General features: G+C 45.6%; 1 protein-coding gene across 7 annotated transcripts in view; it reads left to right on the forward strand.

Annotated features, from left to right (window-relative positions):
• The window catches only part of Tead1 (TEA domain transcription factor 1), a 257,187-nt gene that overhangs the window by 230,786 nt on the left and 9,663 nt on the right, over window positions 1-16,738 (forward strand). For all 7 annotated transcript variants that reach the window (XM_008853496.3, XM_017803275.2, XM_029556285.1 and 4 more), the window contains 2 exons: window positions 8,429-8,569; window positions 12,095-12,247. In XM_008853496.3, the coding sequence (XP_008851718.2) occupies window positions 8,429-8,569; window positions 12,095-12,247 (294 nt within the window). The remainder of the gene's footprint in view (window positions 1-8,428; window positions 8,570-12,094; window positions 12,248-16,738) is intronic.

Here is a 16,738-nt window from a genome sequence, read left to right on the forward strand (position 1 = left end):
CAGTACCCAGCTCCAGTGCAACTTGCCAAGCAGCCAGATGCTGCCATTGGGAAAAATTGCTTCACAATTTGAAATCTTGGTCCTTTGATCATGGCTCAAAGGGGATGCAGAGGAGAGATTCAAGTGGTGGTTTGAAAACAGCCCATCCGTCAGTGCCTATTACGCTGTCCCTTGTCAGGCACAGTCCTGGGCGATTTTCATTTTTGTAACCAAGTAATTACTGCCCAGCCCTTCTGCAGCCTCAGGGGTGGAGGGAGCTGAGTAGGAAGGGAGTGTCCACACTGCTCCTGACCCCTTATGTCCTTGCCCTCCCTCCTTGGGTTTCTCTCCTACCTATGATCCTGCAGACTTTTCCCCAGTCAAGCTGTGACAACTATCATCAGCCAAGTGTCCCTGCTGTGTGCTCTGTCCCTCCCAGCCTTCCTTGACAGCACATTATCTCCTGGTCCTTCTGCTCCTGAGCCAGTTCTCCAGCGGTCTGAGGTTTGCAGGGACAATTCTGTCCTTGGCCCATCCCCTGACCCGGTTCTTCCTTTCAGAGTCTGGAACCCACACATCTCGACTAAGCCTCATGTTTTTGACACTGAAATAGGAAGAACCATTCTTCAAAGATTACATTTCTGACATTTCCCAAAAAGAGGCAAATAAATAAATAAAACTATCCATGACATGAAACACTAGGCCACAATTTGGCGTAAATAGGCCACGGGCCTTCTGAACAAGAGGAAGAAGATACAGCACCAAGCCTTCAAGCGTCTTAGGCAGCCAAGGATGGCCTTGAACCCCTGATTCCCCTGCCTCCACTTCCCAAGTGCTGGGATTACAGGTGTACATCACCACTCCAGGTTTAGGCAGTTCTGGGGATGGGGCCCAAGGCCTTGTGCTGCACGACAAGCATTCTATCACCTGAGCGACATCTCCAGCCCAGTGGCACTTTTGTTATGTTTTTGTTACTTTGCATCCTTGACCTGCCTTTGAAACCTGCCCTTGCTTCCACACTAGTTTCCAGAACATGCCTGCAAATAAACCCTAGAGTCTTTAATTCACCAGAGCATGTTAGTGATTGCTTTTTTTGTTTCCATAGGGAATTCTGTGGCATCTCTAATCATGCTTTGGTGGAAAAGATAGCAATTTTGTACCTGTTTGAGTGGTTATACCCAGTATGTCAGAGTTGTCATAAACTCACAAACCAGGAAAGAGCCCTACTTTTGTCTATTTGGGAAAAGCCTCTGTTGTGTCTCTTACACATACATATTGACACTCAGCCTGGCTCTGCCATGATGGGCTTCATCATGTTTGATTCTAGTAGGGGATGGTCTCTGCAGATGGGACTTGAGGCTCTGCCCTGGTCAGTGGTTCAGTTGTGGAATTAATGGGTATAATCACCAGTATTGTTAGCAGCTGCCATTGGTATGGGGCAGCATAGCTCACAGACGAGGTGGTGTGCAGCCCTTCCTTGCCGCCACAGAACTGCTATTGAGGTTATCGCCTGTGGTTAAAGATGAGAAACACACTAGGTGTAGTGGTGCATGCCTTTAGTCCCAGCACTCAGGAGGCAGAGGCAGGCGGGTCTCTGTGAGTTCCAAGCCAGCTGGAGCTATAGGGAGACCCTGTCTCAAACAAACCCCCACCTCCCCAAAAAACAAAAGATGAGAAACATGAAGTCCTGCCTTTCATGCCTTCAGCCAGATGTCTGGGGTGAGGTGATGGCAGACAGGAGGCAGCACTCAGAATATCCAGACTAGATAGAATGGGAGTCTGGAACCAGGGGGAGGCTTAATGAAAATAGGTACAGTATGTGGGGGAAACCCAGAGAGAAGAGGCAAGGTTGGGGGAGTGAAAGAGATCTCAGAATTGTCTTACAGAAAGGTTCTCGGGCCTGAGACACCTGAGGATCTGGGTGGAAGTTACCAGAGGCAGTTTCAACTTAGCAGTGATACCTAGGCAATCTGAACCCTCTTAGGGTTCTTAATATCAACTAATAAAAGAAATCAGTGGAAGCTCAATGACAGTTTTATTAGAGTTTAAAAGACAAAAATCCCAGAGCAGGCAAGCTGTAATTCTCGGGCAGCTGCCCAGAAAAGGAGAATGGAGAGAAGGGGAAAGAGCCATGCTGTTTGAGTTAAACTCCTGTGGAAGGTCAGCCAGCCACATGGTAGACAAGCAACCACACGACAGGGAGGGGAGCTTTGAAGAAAGAGTAAGGAAGCCCCAGGTACTAGAGAAGGCATGCTTAGAACAGACATAGGAAGGAGAAAAGGAAATCTTCAGACGAGCAGGCAGCCTTACAAAGCCATGTGGGTGCTAAAGGACTCCTAGGAGGGCAGGAATTCTGGGAAGGAAGAGTACATCATCTCATTATAGAACTAATTATTCATCCCTCTGTTTAATGTGGCTTAAGGTGCACCCACCTTCCTAGGGGTGGTCCCGCCTTCCTGAGTTCTCTTAGCAAGTCATTGACTCCGGCCAACTGGAATGTTAAATTTATACTCAGACACCAGATTTCATCCTCTTGACCAGAAGGAAATGGTTTTCTATGAAAGGAGCTTTACTGCTCTTGTGTCAGCAGATGTGCTAGGCAGACTCCTAACTCCCCAGAGTGGGGGGCCACATCGTACCCATAGGATCTGTGACTGCTACAACACAAAGCAAAAGGGGCTCGGTCTCCAGTGGGAGGCTAGCTTGCGTTATCCACAGGGACCAGTGTACTCATGGATGAAGAAGGAAGACACCCGGAGAATTGAGAAGGTGTTGGTAGGCCCGAGTGGAGGCAGGGGCAGCAGACAGGGATGTGAGTGGTCCCTAGGCAGTAGAAGAGGTGAAGAAACATTTTCCCCCAAATCTCCAACAAGAAGCAGCCTTGCCAATCAATACCTTGGTTTTAGCCTGGTGAGACCCGGGAAGATTTCTGACCCCCCGAAGTGCAAGATCAGTTAATGTTGTCCAAGCCTCTGCATCTGTGGCAGTTTGTTGCAGCAGCAATAGCAAGTACGTTCAGCAGGAAAAAGAGCTATGCGACCGTTAGCTGTGTCTAGCAACCTTACTGAAGAAATGTGTGGGAATATGTAGGCATTGAGGGGCGTCAGCTGGAGGCTACACAAAATTTCAGGTGGAGGAGGTGGAGAAAGAGTTCCACTCTGTTCTTCCTGAGGTAAACTGAGCAGTTCTCTCAGGACTGTCCTGGGGCTGCCTTCACCATCTACATTGGCAAGTGTGTTTTAAAATGTCAGAACACACTCCATCATCCACCTGTTCTGACTAGCCCAGGGTGGAAGATAACTTTTCAAATCTGGCATGCATCTAGAAGGTTGGTTTGCTGAGCTTCAGCTGCTTCTTGGAGTTTTGGGTGCTTTTCCATTCTTGAGTCTCTGGTTTGGGGGATGTTGGTGGGGTGGGTAGTGAGCTTTGTGCAAACCCTAGACTCATGACAGCTCACTGCCTTTGTTAATTTAATGCTCAGATTCTTTCTTTAAATTTTGCCTTGCTCGGAGTTCAGTGACCCTCATTTCTTTCTTAGTATAGTTTTAATGCCATCAGCTGACAATTGTCTCTCACATCAATATCTCCTCCTAGAAAATTCCTGAAGAGCAGTTGTGATACAATTGGATAGCTGCATGATTTTCATGTTTTGTGAAGTATTTGTGATATTGCTTGCAAATTGGTTATTTGCGGTTCGTTAGGGGCCCTTTCAAAATTCAATCTGTGAAATTCACCTCTTAAATGTAAAGTTTTCTTAAAATGTAAGGAAAAGACAAGGTAGGTATAAGAATTACCTGCGCCTCCTCTCCAAGTGAAGGCTAACATACACCTTATGAGTGGGCATTACACGCCCAGGAACATCTTGCATCCAGGTGTTCATTAGCATCATACCCGAAACGTTCATGCCGCACTGTGCACAAGATAGGTTTTGGAAACATCACAGATGTCACTGGTAGAAGAATGGATAGATCCCGGCTTTTTTATTCAGTTATGAGGGTAAATGAACTATACACAGCTACACAGACAAACCTCACAGATAAAATGCCAGAAGGAAAGGCACTGTATGAGATCACTCTTAAAAGTTTCTTTGCGATAACAATGCATATATTCCAAAGTGGCCTCAGACTTGCCATGTAGCAGACCATGACTTTGAACTCCTGATCCTCCCTGCCTCTCCTTCCTCAGTGGCTAGTTTATGAGGTGCTAAGGTTGGAATCCAGAGCCTTGTGCATGCTGGGCAAGCACTCTGTCAACTGAGCAACATCCCCAATCCTTAAAGTTTTATGTTTTAAGACAGAGTCTAGTATAACTTGAGCTGGTCTCAGACTCTCTATGTAGCTGAGGATGACCTTGAACTTCTGGTCCCTCCTCCCTTTACCTCATGCAATGATTACAGGTGGATGCTACCATGCTCCACTTGTTTGGGGTTTTGTTTGGAGGCAGAGGCAGGAGGATAAATAACCAAAAGACAAAACTGTAAGGTATAATATCCGGGATGAGGGTCATTGACTGAAGAGGGCATATGTGGAGCCTCCTTCATCTGGTCCTGGTACATGTGCAGACCAAAGGAGCTGGCTGCTTCTGCTCGAGGAACCGCTTGGAACGCATGTTACAGTTTAATTAATGGGGAAAAAAACTCTGATAATTTTAAAACATAATTTGTCAACATGATTTCCTTGGGTGAATTTTCATAATGAATATTCTTTAGTAACTTTTTTTTTTTGAGTCTAGGTCTCATAGAGCCCTGGCTGGCCTTGAATTTACTATGTAGAGCTAGTGGACATCATGAGTCACCTCGATCCTCCCCCCGCCGCCTCCAGAATGCTGTAATTACAGGCCTGTGCCGCCACATCCAGCTAATAACCTAATTTTTGATGATTCATAATTGCAACTATAGATCATCAACTGTACATAAAAGTGTATCAGCATTATCTACATGGTCCTAAGACACAGCAGTAACTCAGGGCAAGGTGGTCAACATGATCTGACCCAGGTACAGGCTTAAAATAAGAGGGTTGCTTGTCTACAGGTACTTGGCAGAAACCATTAAAAAAAAAAAAAAAGCCTTTTTGTTAGCACCATGTCCACAATTCTCAGTAATGCCTCTAATAAATCCCCTTCTCTAACTCCTAACTAATCCAGGAAGTTAGTATCAGAGGTTGGTTTTTATTTATTTACTTTTTTTGGTCTTTTTGAGATAGGGTCTCCCTGTAGCGCCAGCTAACCTGGAACTCGCTATGTAGAACTCACAGAGATCCGCCTACCTCTGCCTCCCAAGTCCTAGTATTAAAGGCATGCACCACCACGCTTGGCCAGATGTTGATTTTACATATAAATACATACATATATATGTATGTATGTTTGTATGTATACATAAAACGTACAGATCTTCAGGTTAGCACGCACATCATTGTGTTATCCGTTCTTTAATAGTACACATGGATACAGCCAAGAATTCATATCTAAAGTTCTGCACAGAGCTGTCTGAACCTGCTGCAGCTGCAGTGTCCAGGGTACCACCTCATCCTTTGGGTCCCTTAAACAGGCTTGTAAACAAGCAGCAGCTGTGTAGTGATGAGGATGAAGAGGCCCGTCACTTCCATGCTCTCCTGTCTTTCTACCTTTGGGATCTTGGAGTTTGAAAATTTAAACTGCTGAAACAGAGTGCTGGGGCTGAAGAAATTTGGGAACTTGAAGATCAACTCAGGCTGTGGAATCTAGGTGTGCAGCTACCTGGACAGCAGCTTTGACTTTAGCTTATAGGCATGGAAGGTGCCCGCAGTGAATGCTGTCTTCTATTTTGCTGGATCGGCTCATGATGACTGTCGAGCTAAACTTGATTCGTGTTTTCAGAATTTATGTACTGATAGGTTATTGTGTGTATTCTAAGTAATTTAAGGTCAATACTTAGGAAGAATGTCATTCATTCCTGCCCATCAGCCTTCCTCTATTTCCCACATTGCCTCCACACTCTGCTCCTTACACCAAAATATCCAACGGCTTGTTTTGTTCACTAGTCTTTTAAAATAACTTTTGGCATCAAAAACAACTAGGTTTAAAAAAAAAAAAACTAGGGGTAGATTAGAATATTATGTTGCAGCTTATAGGCTCTTCTTAGCACATATTTACTCCCTTCTGTTTTGCTTTGCTTTGTTTTGTTTTCTTTGAGATAATGAGATAAGAGTTCACTGTGTAGCCTTGGCTGGCTGAAGCTTGTGAGTTTGTGGTATATTTCTGCCTTTTGTCTCTCTGGTGCCTGGATTACAGGCATGTGCCACCACGCCCAGGATTACTCCTTTTTTTTTTTTTTGGAGGCAGTCTTCCAGTAGCCCCAGCTGTCCTGGAACTCACTATGTAGACCAGGCTGGCCTTGAACTCACAGAGATCCGCCTACCTCTGCCTCCCACGCCCGGTGAGACACTGTCTTAGAAAAAGGAAACTGGGGGGCTGAAGAGATGGCTTAGTGGTTAAGAGCACTGACTGCTCTTGCAGAGCCAGGTTTGATTCTGAGCACCCACAGGGCAGCTACAAACTGCCCTTAACTCCAGTTTCAGGGGAATCCAACACCCTCTTCTGACCTCCACACCACCTCATACATATAAAATAAAAATAATAAATAAAATATTAAAAGAAAAAGGGAACTGAAACACACGTCTTTGCTTAAAAATATTTAAGATGGTTCAAGTCTTCGTGGTACTAACAACCTGTGAAGGTATTAACATGTCCATAAATCCCGCTGGAATGTCAAGTGCAGCCCCCTCTGGACCTGAAGTTCTGGTCTTCTGGTGTCCCCTGGCAGTGGTTGCAGTGATGGCCTCCCCTCTCGGCTCTCTTCACTCAGCCCTCTCCCAGCCTGGGCAAAATGGTGGGCACAGGTGCTTTTCAGAGCTGCTCATACTCTGACGCTGCTCCCACCCTGTGTGCTGGGACTCGGGGTATACAGAATGTATTAGTTGCATTTCTGGGGCCTGGAAGGTCCAGGGTCCAGGCACTGGTGTCTGGGGAGCTGTGCTACAGCCTCCCACAGGCCTTGTGTTGTGGAGGGCTTGATCCATTTACAAAGGCAGAATCCTGACCATCTTGCCAAAGCCCCGCATCCCAACATTGCTACTCCAGGGATTTGTTTGCACCACAGTCACACCAGAGCAGTGACCCAAACCCGGGGCCATGTCCTTCTCCAGTAGAGACTGTATGCAGAGACGCTGCTCTAAAGTACTAGTTTAATCTCCTCGCTTCCTGGGATCAGAACTTTCGAAGGTTCCATTTCCTCCAAGATATGTTCCTTGCTTCCTTTTCATGGGTTTTTAAAATTTATGTGTATATGTATATATGTGTGTGAACTGTGCATGTGTGAGTGCAGGTGCCCTCAGAGTTCAGAAGAGGGCGTTGGATCTGCTGGAGCTGGACTTACAGGCAGTAGTGAGCTACTAGACGTGGGTGCCAGGAACCAAGCTCATGTCAGTCTGCAAGAGCAGTACAGACCTATCCATCTTTCCAGCCCCGGTCCACACCCTGGGTGTAGGCTGCATTTCTCATCTCCTTAGCTCTCGTCTGTGTTCCAGAGCTGGAAAGAAATACTCCAGGCCTCATTCCACTCTCTTCCCTCAGCCTTTCCCTGCAGTTGCCCATCCAACCATCCCTTAACTAAGATCTTCCATTATCTGAACTCCAGGTGCCTTTGGCACTGTACTCTCTGCACAGTAGTGTTCTTTCTTCCATGTTAGCTTGTCCAGTCTAAGGGCCTATCATGAGCCTTAAATAGTGGTCATTCTTAAGAATTCAATAGGTGAGTTGCAGTTTAAGTCAGCCTGTCAGAAAAGAATGGAAGCGTCTGCAGGGCCGTTGTTAGTAGGAAGTGTTTCCTCTGGGTGTGGTCATTTCTGATGCAGTTTTGTTTCACATCTGTAATGGTGATCAGTCAGCTCCAGGCTCTTTGTTTTTTCAAATATCTCTAAGGATTGGGGAGCACAAAGCTGATTCTTGTCCTGCTTTCTGTATATGTTTTAGGAACCTCTGGAACTTTCTTTGCAAGGGTGCTATGCTGTTCCAGTACTGAGTATAAGGAAGGCAAACAGATACAGGTACTCTGCCCTTGCAAGGAAAGACTGCCATAACATGCATTCAGAAAGTTGTCATCGGGCTCTGTTGGTCCGTAGAGTACTTGCTTAGCATGCACGAGGCTCTGGCTGGGTTCAGTTCCAGCACTGTACGAACTTGACGTGTTGGCACATGCCTGTCACTCCAGCACTTAGGAGGGAGAGGCAGGAGTTCCAGATCATCCTTGACTACATTGCAAGTTCGAGGCCTGCCTGGGAAGAATGTGGCTTCCAGGCATGGTGGTGTTTCCTCCCACATCTTGAGCCACCCTCCCCAATGCACGGCTGCTCCATGGCTTACCCTACTCTTCACTACAATGAGAGAATAACATGCTTCCATTCTTTTCCAACAGGCTGACTTAAACTGCAATATCCAAGATGATGCTGGGGCCTTTTATGGTGTGACCAGTCAGTATGAGAGTTCTGAAAACATGACAGTAACCTGTTCCACCAAAGTGTGCTCCTTTGGGAAGCAAGTAGTAGAAAAAGTAGAGGTGAGTTGGCCTCCATGCACTAGAAACTTCCTTCAGGGGCAGCCCAGTGCCTTACTTTAAATGGCACCAGGCAGGTGGGTGGGAGGCTGCACTTTTTTTTGTTGTTGTTCTTTTTGAGACAGGCTCTCCCTGCAGCCCCAGCTGTCTTGGAACTCACTGTGTAGACCAGGCTGGCCTTGAACTTGCAGAGATCCACCTGCCTCTGCCTCCCGAGTGCTGGGAGTGTTTCTAAATGTTAAAAATGGTTGGGAGGCACCCATGCAAACAGAACGCTCTGTGCTAGCCCTCACTGTATGGGAAATCAACCCTGCCCAGCTGGCCAATGCTGGTCACCTTGGGGAGAGTCTCCCTGAAGGCTCTGGCAGGGCAGCTGAGTCAAGATGTTCTGCAGCTGATTGGCACCTGCTTCCTAAAACCCGACACCTTGAGTTTGATATTGTTGCTTTTGCCATTTCTAGTCTTTGCATTTCGGTTGTTTTAGATCCATTTCAGCTGGCATGATGTTCCATGCTTGTTCTCCCAGCACCCAGGAGACTGAGGCAGGAGGATCATGAGTTCCAGGCTAGCTTGGGCTGCTCACTGAGACCCTGTCTCAAAACAGACAAACACACACAAAAACTCATGTCATTTCATTCTATGTTAGGCAATATATACTTACAACTTTGAAAACTTTTTCTCTCTCTCCTTTTAGTCAGTGTTTATCTGGGGTAGCTGCTTTAGTAAATAAAGTTTGTAAGTGGTATTGACTTGTCAGTGTCTTCCTGCCTTACCTTGTGAGTCCAGGAGCCCAGCCTGCCTGTGGCAAAGACAGAGTGAGGCTGAAGAGAGCTGGGAGGGCAGCTTTAGGGGTTGGACTGAGCAGTGAGGACGTGGGCTGCCTTGGAGCCTCGGAACCCGTGTAAAGCTGGACGCGCTAGCTAGCACCTGTACTCCATCAGCGCTGCAGTGAGCTGGGAAGCCTAGACAGGACAGTCTCTGGAAGCTCACAAGCCAGCCAGCCTGGTGTGTGCAGTAGAAACAAGACCATTTCAAGCAGGGCGGAGAGCAAGGAACACTCAAGGTGTTCAGAGGAACACTCTGACCTCCATTCATGTGCTGTGCCATGTGTGCACCTGCATTTACACATAGACGCACACAGACACGCACATACACAGAAGAGAAAACCATAGCAGTGGCAGGTACATTAGTGAAAACAGTTTTGATGTTTGGCCATTTAAGATTTGATCTGGCGTTGGTCTCTTCAGTGCTTTCTTTTCTGTTTCACGTGGTCACTGAGCTATTTTGGCAGAGGCTTTTCCAGGGACTCAGTTTTCTCCAGTTTGCTGACAGAAGCTCAGTCCGTAATCCAGCTCCTTGTGTGAATGCCACAGCTTTCTCCCAAAAGTCCTGCTTCAGAGATGCCGCTGGGTTCTGCTTGCTGATATTTTGTGCAGAAGTTTTACATCTCATAAGTGTTAAACTATTCTTGTTATAATCTCTAAAAATAATCTCGCCATCTAATGGAGATTCATATGGATTGGGGTGCTTACCTGTTTTTGTGGCCTAGCATGATAGAAGTGACATTGGAAATGGCTCTTCTTCAAAGAGTACATACAACCTGTGAAAGCGTGCCTGTGGACCTTCCTTGGCATCTGTTTTATCAACAAGTAAAAATTGTACGTACTTGTTATGTCCAGTATATTCTGAAGTATATACATACACATACACATACACATACACATACACACAATTATGGAATGGCTTTTCCTTCTTATTTTATTTTGTTTATTTTGGTAGGGTTTCATGATGAACCCCTGGCTGGCCTCAAACTCGGAGGTCCACCTGTTTTAGCCTCCCTAGTGCTGTCAGTTCTCTATGGGCATTTATTTCTTCTTGGTTCAGCATTAGCAGGCGGTTTTTGCCCCTGGACAACGTCCTGTGCTCCGTGTTTGCTTTGCTTTGCCCTCTCCCCTAGAGTTGTATGAAGGGGTGTGTGTGTGTGTGTGTGTTTATGTGTGGTGCCAAGTTTAAAGGGCCTCCTGCGTGGTTCTAAGCATGTGCTTTATCCCTGAGCATCACCGCCCTCCTATGTACCTTCTACTTTGAACTGTAACCCTGGCTCCACCTCTTTTCTTTCTTCTTTTGCCTGTGGAAAGGGCTTGTTTTGTTTTGTCTTATTAAAAACCCGTTTTTAGATTCTGTGTGCACTTCAAATTTCTAGATCATTGATTTGAGCCTTTATCTACTTCTGCTGTTATTATTGTTACTTCTTTGTGGTTTGGGGTGTGTAGGCTTTTGTTTTAAGTTGTGTAATTCTGTGATTTCTTATCTCTAACGATGAAGATGTATGAAGTTACTTCTTTAAAGTCCCTTCAGGAAGAGCATTATTGTGCCCCATAGGTTTGGATATGTAAAACATTTTGCTTCTTAACTGCTCTAAAAAAAATTTTTTGTATGTTCGTGTCTTCATGACTTTATGCCATATGTGTGCAGGCGCCCAACAGATGCCAGAGTTGGAGTCAAAGGCTGTTGTCAGCCACCTGCCTTGGGTGCTGGGAGCTGAACTCTGGTCCTCTGGAAGAGCAATAAGTGCTCGTAACTGTGAGCCAGCTCTCTAGCCCTTCTCATTCATTTTTGATAGCTTGTAATTTTCTTTCTGATTTTCACCCAAAGTGATCTGAGTGTGCTTTTTATTTCTGAGTGTGTGGAGCTTTCAGACTATATGTACATCTGCCACCCCTCTCTCCTTTCCTCCTCTTCCTCTTTACCCACCTCTGTGTCTGTCTGTTTCTCCATCTGTCCTTCAGTCTGGTCCATCCATCCATCCATCCATCCATCCATCCATCCATCCATCCATCCATCCATGATTAGTGAAAGATAACCAGTTTTTCTCAAAGTGGATAAACCAGCCAGCTGCATTACCTGTCCTTTCTGCCCACCTGTTCGTCCATCCGTCCATCCATCCATCCATCTATCCTAGAGCTCATGATCAGTGTCGGGCATCCAACTAGTTTTTCTTAAAGTGGATTAGCTAGCTGCACCTGGCTGGTGGCCCATGAAGCATTATCATGGTAAGAGGCATTTCTTTGTGCTCTTTGAAGAATTCTAACTTGCTGCACTCTGTTCTTAGGGAGTACTTACACACACACACACATACACACACACACACACACACACACACACACACACACACACACACACATGTCTTCGCTGAAAGAACCTATCAAATACTATAAAACTGACATCTTTACAACATTTTTCTACACTTCGAAAAACACAATAGTTTGTGTGTATGAGCTGAAAGAACCTATCAAATACTTTAAAACTGTCACCTTTCCAACATTTTTCTGAACTTCGGGAAAAACAATAGTTTCTGTGTATGGCAGTAAGTTTGGAGATAGGATTTCTTTTTAATTATGTATATATAATTAGACATACATAAATAACAGATGGTTCATGTTGAAAAGGTAAGTGCTTTTAGAGGAAATATCTTGGTTTCTTATTGTTTGAAGTGTATAAAGGCTCAGATCCTTTCTTTCCTCACAGACGGAGTATGCAAGATTTGAGAATGGTCGATTTGTATACCGAATAAACCGCTCGCCAATGTGTGAATATATGATCAACTTCATCCACAAGCTCAAACACTTACCAGAGAAATACATGATGAATAGTGTTTTGGAAAACTTCACAATTTTATTGGTAATGGTCTTTCCTGTTTTGGCAGGGTCTGAGCTGAACTTGATACAGACAGTAAGGAAGGATGGCGGGAAGGCACCGAGGCTTCAGCCCAGCAGACTTGTCTGTTGGGTGTTCAGACAGCAGTTGAATTATAGATCCAACCAACAAACTTGGGCTGTATTTGGGCCTGGGTTGGTCTAGAAGAGAAGGGGTCCACCTGTCTGGCGTTTCTTGACTTCACAAAACAGAAATTCGATGAGTGATAAAAATGATGATGGGGTTCTCCACTCTGGCTATGGAGTTGAGAGACGATTTAAAGAACTTTTACAAGTCTTGATCCCTTGGTTGATCATTACCATCAGGCTCTTGAGAGTAGGGTGCAGCCATATTTTTTCCTTAAATCCCACAGATTATTCCAATTTAGCCAAAGTTGGGTCTGTGCTACACAGATTAATGAATGGTACAGAGCTGAGTTGGTAATACTGTACTTCGGGTTACCTGGCTTGTTTAATGGATGCTTGGCAAGGTTTTGTGTGGAGTAGCATGCTATTAAAATAGGAAAGTAGGGCTGGGGAGATGGCTCAGTCAGTTAAATGCTTGAGGACCTGAGTTTGACCCCCAGAGCTCACATAAAAATTGGTGGTGGCACACAGTTGCGGTCCCAGGAGGCAGAGACATTCAGATCCTGGGGCTTCACTTGCTGGTGAGTCAGCCAAGCCTCCTTGGCAAGTTCCAGGCCAGTGAGCTGTCCGGTCTCAATGGACAAGATGGGGGCTGGGAGATGGCTCAGTGGTTAAGAGCACTGACTGCTCTTGCAGAGGACCAGGCTTGGTTCCCAGCATCAACATGGAAGCTAACACTTGTCCATAACTCTAGTTTCAGGGGATCTGAGGCCTCCTCGAGCATCGTATGTAGATGGGGCACTTACATACATGCAAGCAAAACACTCATAGACATAGAAAAATAAATGAAAATAAATTTAATGAGTGGCCAATGCCTATGGAATGATAGCCAAGGTTGAGCTTTGACCTTCACACGCACACATGTGCACCTGCACGCACATGAACATGACACACAGCTACACACTCTGAAAAGAAAGTAGGGCTCATAGGTCCAAATAGAATAACAGGTAGAAAAGGATACAGGGAAGATGGATGGACATGGCCTCCATCCAGTGGCTGAGGTACAGGCAGCTGAGAGAGGGGGAAATACTCTGGCCTTCCCCATGCATCCTGGGAAGTGCCGCTGTGCACATTTTCCTTTCCTACTTTGAAACCAGTTCTCCTGGAGGCTTTGGGTTTGGGAACATTATGAGGAACAGCATTGTCCTCCAAAAGTGCTTATAAAATGTGCAGTAATGGACTTTGTAAGGCTCATTTTGTAAGAAAATAACATTTCTTAATCACACTGTGGGCAAAATGCCAAAATAAAACTCAGTGGAGGGTTTTTCTGGAAGGAATGGCAAAGGCCCTCTGAAGGCCACCTTACTGTGTTACTGGAATGAGGAGCTGAGTGTTCACAACAGGAATTCTGTGCCTGGTTTTGGTTCCCTTGGGACACTGATCCTCAGTCAGATGTACTGTTTTGTTTCATGTTTTCTACCTATGCCCCTTCCTGTTCAAGAAAACATGATTTAAGTTCTGTGTGGTAATACACACTGTAATCCCAGTACTTGGGAGACAGAGGCAGGAGAATTAGGAGATTGAGGCCAGGATGGACTATATAGTGAGACCCTAACTCAAATAAATAAAGACCAGCAAGGTGGTAAAGGCGTCCACTCAGCAGGTCAAGGCATTTGGTGCACTAGCCTGTTGACCTGAGTTTAGTCCCCAGGACCCATTGAGGTGGAAGGAGAGAACTGACCCCATCAAGTTGCCCTCTGACCTCCACATAGCATGCATATCCATACATCTCTTGCACACCCAAAATACAGCAAACACTAACCTTTTGCCCATTTCCCTGGTGTAAATCTGCCCTCCATAGGCAATTTCAAGTTGCCAGTGGTTGCCTAGCTCATTTAATTCCTTGGTAATTTAACAATAACTTTAATAATCTGGCAGAAGTCAGCTCCCATATACCACTGTAAAAAAGTCAGATTTTAAAATGTAACTTTTCACATACTAAATTCATTCAGGAAGGTTTTCAAAAGTCTTACGGTTGGGGGCCTACCATTCCATGTTTTGTTTCTTTTTCTTTTTTAAATTTTATTCATTATTTTATGTGTATGAGTCTTATGCCTGCATGTGTGTAAGTGCACCCCCGTCATGCAGTGCCTGTGGAGGTCAGAAGAGGGCATTGGATCCCCTGGAACTGAAGTTACAGATGATTGTTAACCATCATGTGGTGCTGGGATTTGAATCTGGGTCCTCTTCAAGAGCAGCCAGTGTTCTTAACCACCAAGCCATCTCTCAGCTCATTTGTTTATTTTGAAAGCTATCCAGGTAGTCATATGACACAGCCAGAACAAGGAGCCACTGCTCATGGACTGGAGTCTGAGTTCAACACAGGATCAGCACGCAGCTGGGAAATCCTAGTTTCATTTATTCTAGAGAGTCTCAGTCCAGTCTCAGATGTACCTGTGTGCATCTGAAATTTAGTAATTGGTGATCTAGGGCAAGATTTGGAGTGCCTCTTCAGTAGTTGTTCATTAATATCCTTTTCTCTAGTGGTCTTTTGATAGAAGGTTATCAGTTTGCAGCAAGGGGAGTGACAGGGAGCAAGTTCCAGGCTTTGAAATTTCCCTCCTGATATTTAAGACCAGGCGCAGCAGCTGTGGAGACAGCTCAGTCAGTAAAGGGCTTGCTGAGCAAGCATGAGGACCCACAGCCATGTAAAAAGCTGGGCATGGGAGTGTGTGTGTATTCCCAGCACTGAGGAGGCAAAGACAGGAAGATGCCTAGAGCTCATTGGTCAGTCAGTGAAGCCTAATTGATGTGCTCTGGTCTTAGTGAGAGACCCTGAGAGACACTCTGCTAGAAATAATATAGCCTTAGAAAAACTGGAATTGAACTCCTAGATTCTGAAAACAAAACCATCTGTTTGATGAACAAGAGAAACTACACTTGGCTCTTGTTGGCAGCTGCTCGGTAAGGTTGAAGACACTTTCCCAAGTACTTTGGGTATAAAGCTGGGTCATCCAGGCCAGTTAAAAAACCGTGATGGCTGATGGGGTGATGACTGCTGGGGTCATCTAATCCGATTGCATTGAGTTGTGCCAGGAAGTAAGTGATGGCCATGTACAGAGCTGAGAAAGTCACAGCTGAACCATGGGCCAGGTACGCCTGGTATCTTCTGAGGTCACATGCTTTTTTCCCTTTTAAATCTCAGTCATGAAGCCTCAGCTGGGTACATTCTTACACAGGAAGTTTCTAAGAAGCTGGACCTGGTGCCACAGGCCTATTATCCTAGCTACTCAGAAAACTGAAGCAGGAAGATGTTCATTCAAGGCCTGCTGGGCTACAGAGAGTTCAAGGCCAGTGAAACTTAGTATGAACTTGCCTCAGAATAAAAATGAAAAGATCCCTGGGGATGTAGCTCAGTGGTAGACTATTTGCCTACCATACATGGGTCCCTGGGTTCAGTCCTCAGCACCAACAAAAAGAAGACAAAGTTTGCAAGAAGGTGGGTGGGTCTGAATGGCTCCAAGCACTATGCTAGGTACATAAACCCATTGTAAATGTTTTATTCTAAATTTCTCACTGTAAGCCATAACATCCTTTTTAAAATATTTATTATTTTTATGTGTATGAATGTGTCACCTGCATGTGGTACCTGTGTCATGCAGTGCCTGGGGAGGTCAGAAGAAGGCATTGGATTCCCCCAGAACTGGAGTTATGAACGGTTGTTAGCTGCCATGTGGGTGCTGGGAATTGAAGCTGGGTTCTCTGTAAGAGCAGCTAGTGCTCTTAACCACTGAGCCATCTCTCCAGCCCCAACATTTTTATGGTTAAGGAATACTAGGCCTACTCAAGATCATGGTGATTGACATAGATTATGACGTGAGTCAGTAAGAGGCTTTGCAGAATATTTGGTCATGAAACCAGAAAGCTTGAGTTGAGGATTCAGCTCTCCTTTATGACCAAGCCATTTAGTCTTCAGACCTCCACGTCTGCATCCATTAATAAACAGTGTCCTAGTTTGTTTCTTCATTGCTATGACAAAATACTCTGACCAGTACCAACTTAGGGAGGAAAGGGTTTATTTGGCTTACATCTCCTGGGTCACAGTTCATCAGGGAGTCCAAGGTAGGAACTCAGGGCAGGAACCTGGAGATAGGAGCTGGAGCACAGGCCATGGAGGAATGCTGCTTACTGGCTTGCTCCTCTGGCCCTTGCTCAGCCTGCTTTCTTATGCAACACAGGCCCACCTGCCCAGGGATGGCACCACCCATAGTGAGCTGGGCCCTCCCACACCACTCAGCGATCAAGACGGTGCCCCATGGACATGGCCACAGGCCAGTCCAATGAAGGCAGTTCCCCTATTGAGGCTCTGTCAACCCAGGTGTGTTAAGTT

This window comes from Nannospalax galili, unplaced genomic scaffold (assembly GCF_000622305.1).
Source record: "Nannospalax galili isolate Female #2095 unplaced genomic scaffold, S.galili_v1.0 scaffold44, whole genome shotgun sequence".
In the NCBI taxonomy this organism is placed as follows: domain Eukaryota; kingdom Metazoa; phylum Chordata; class Mammalia; order Rodentia; family Spalacidae; genus Nannospalax; species Nannospalax galili.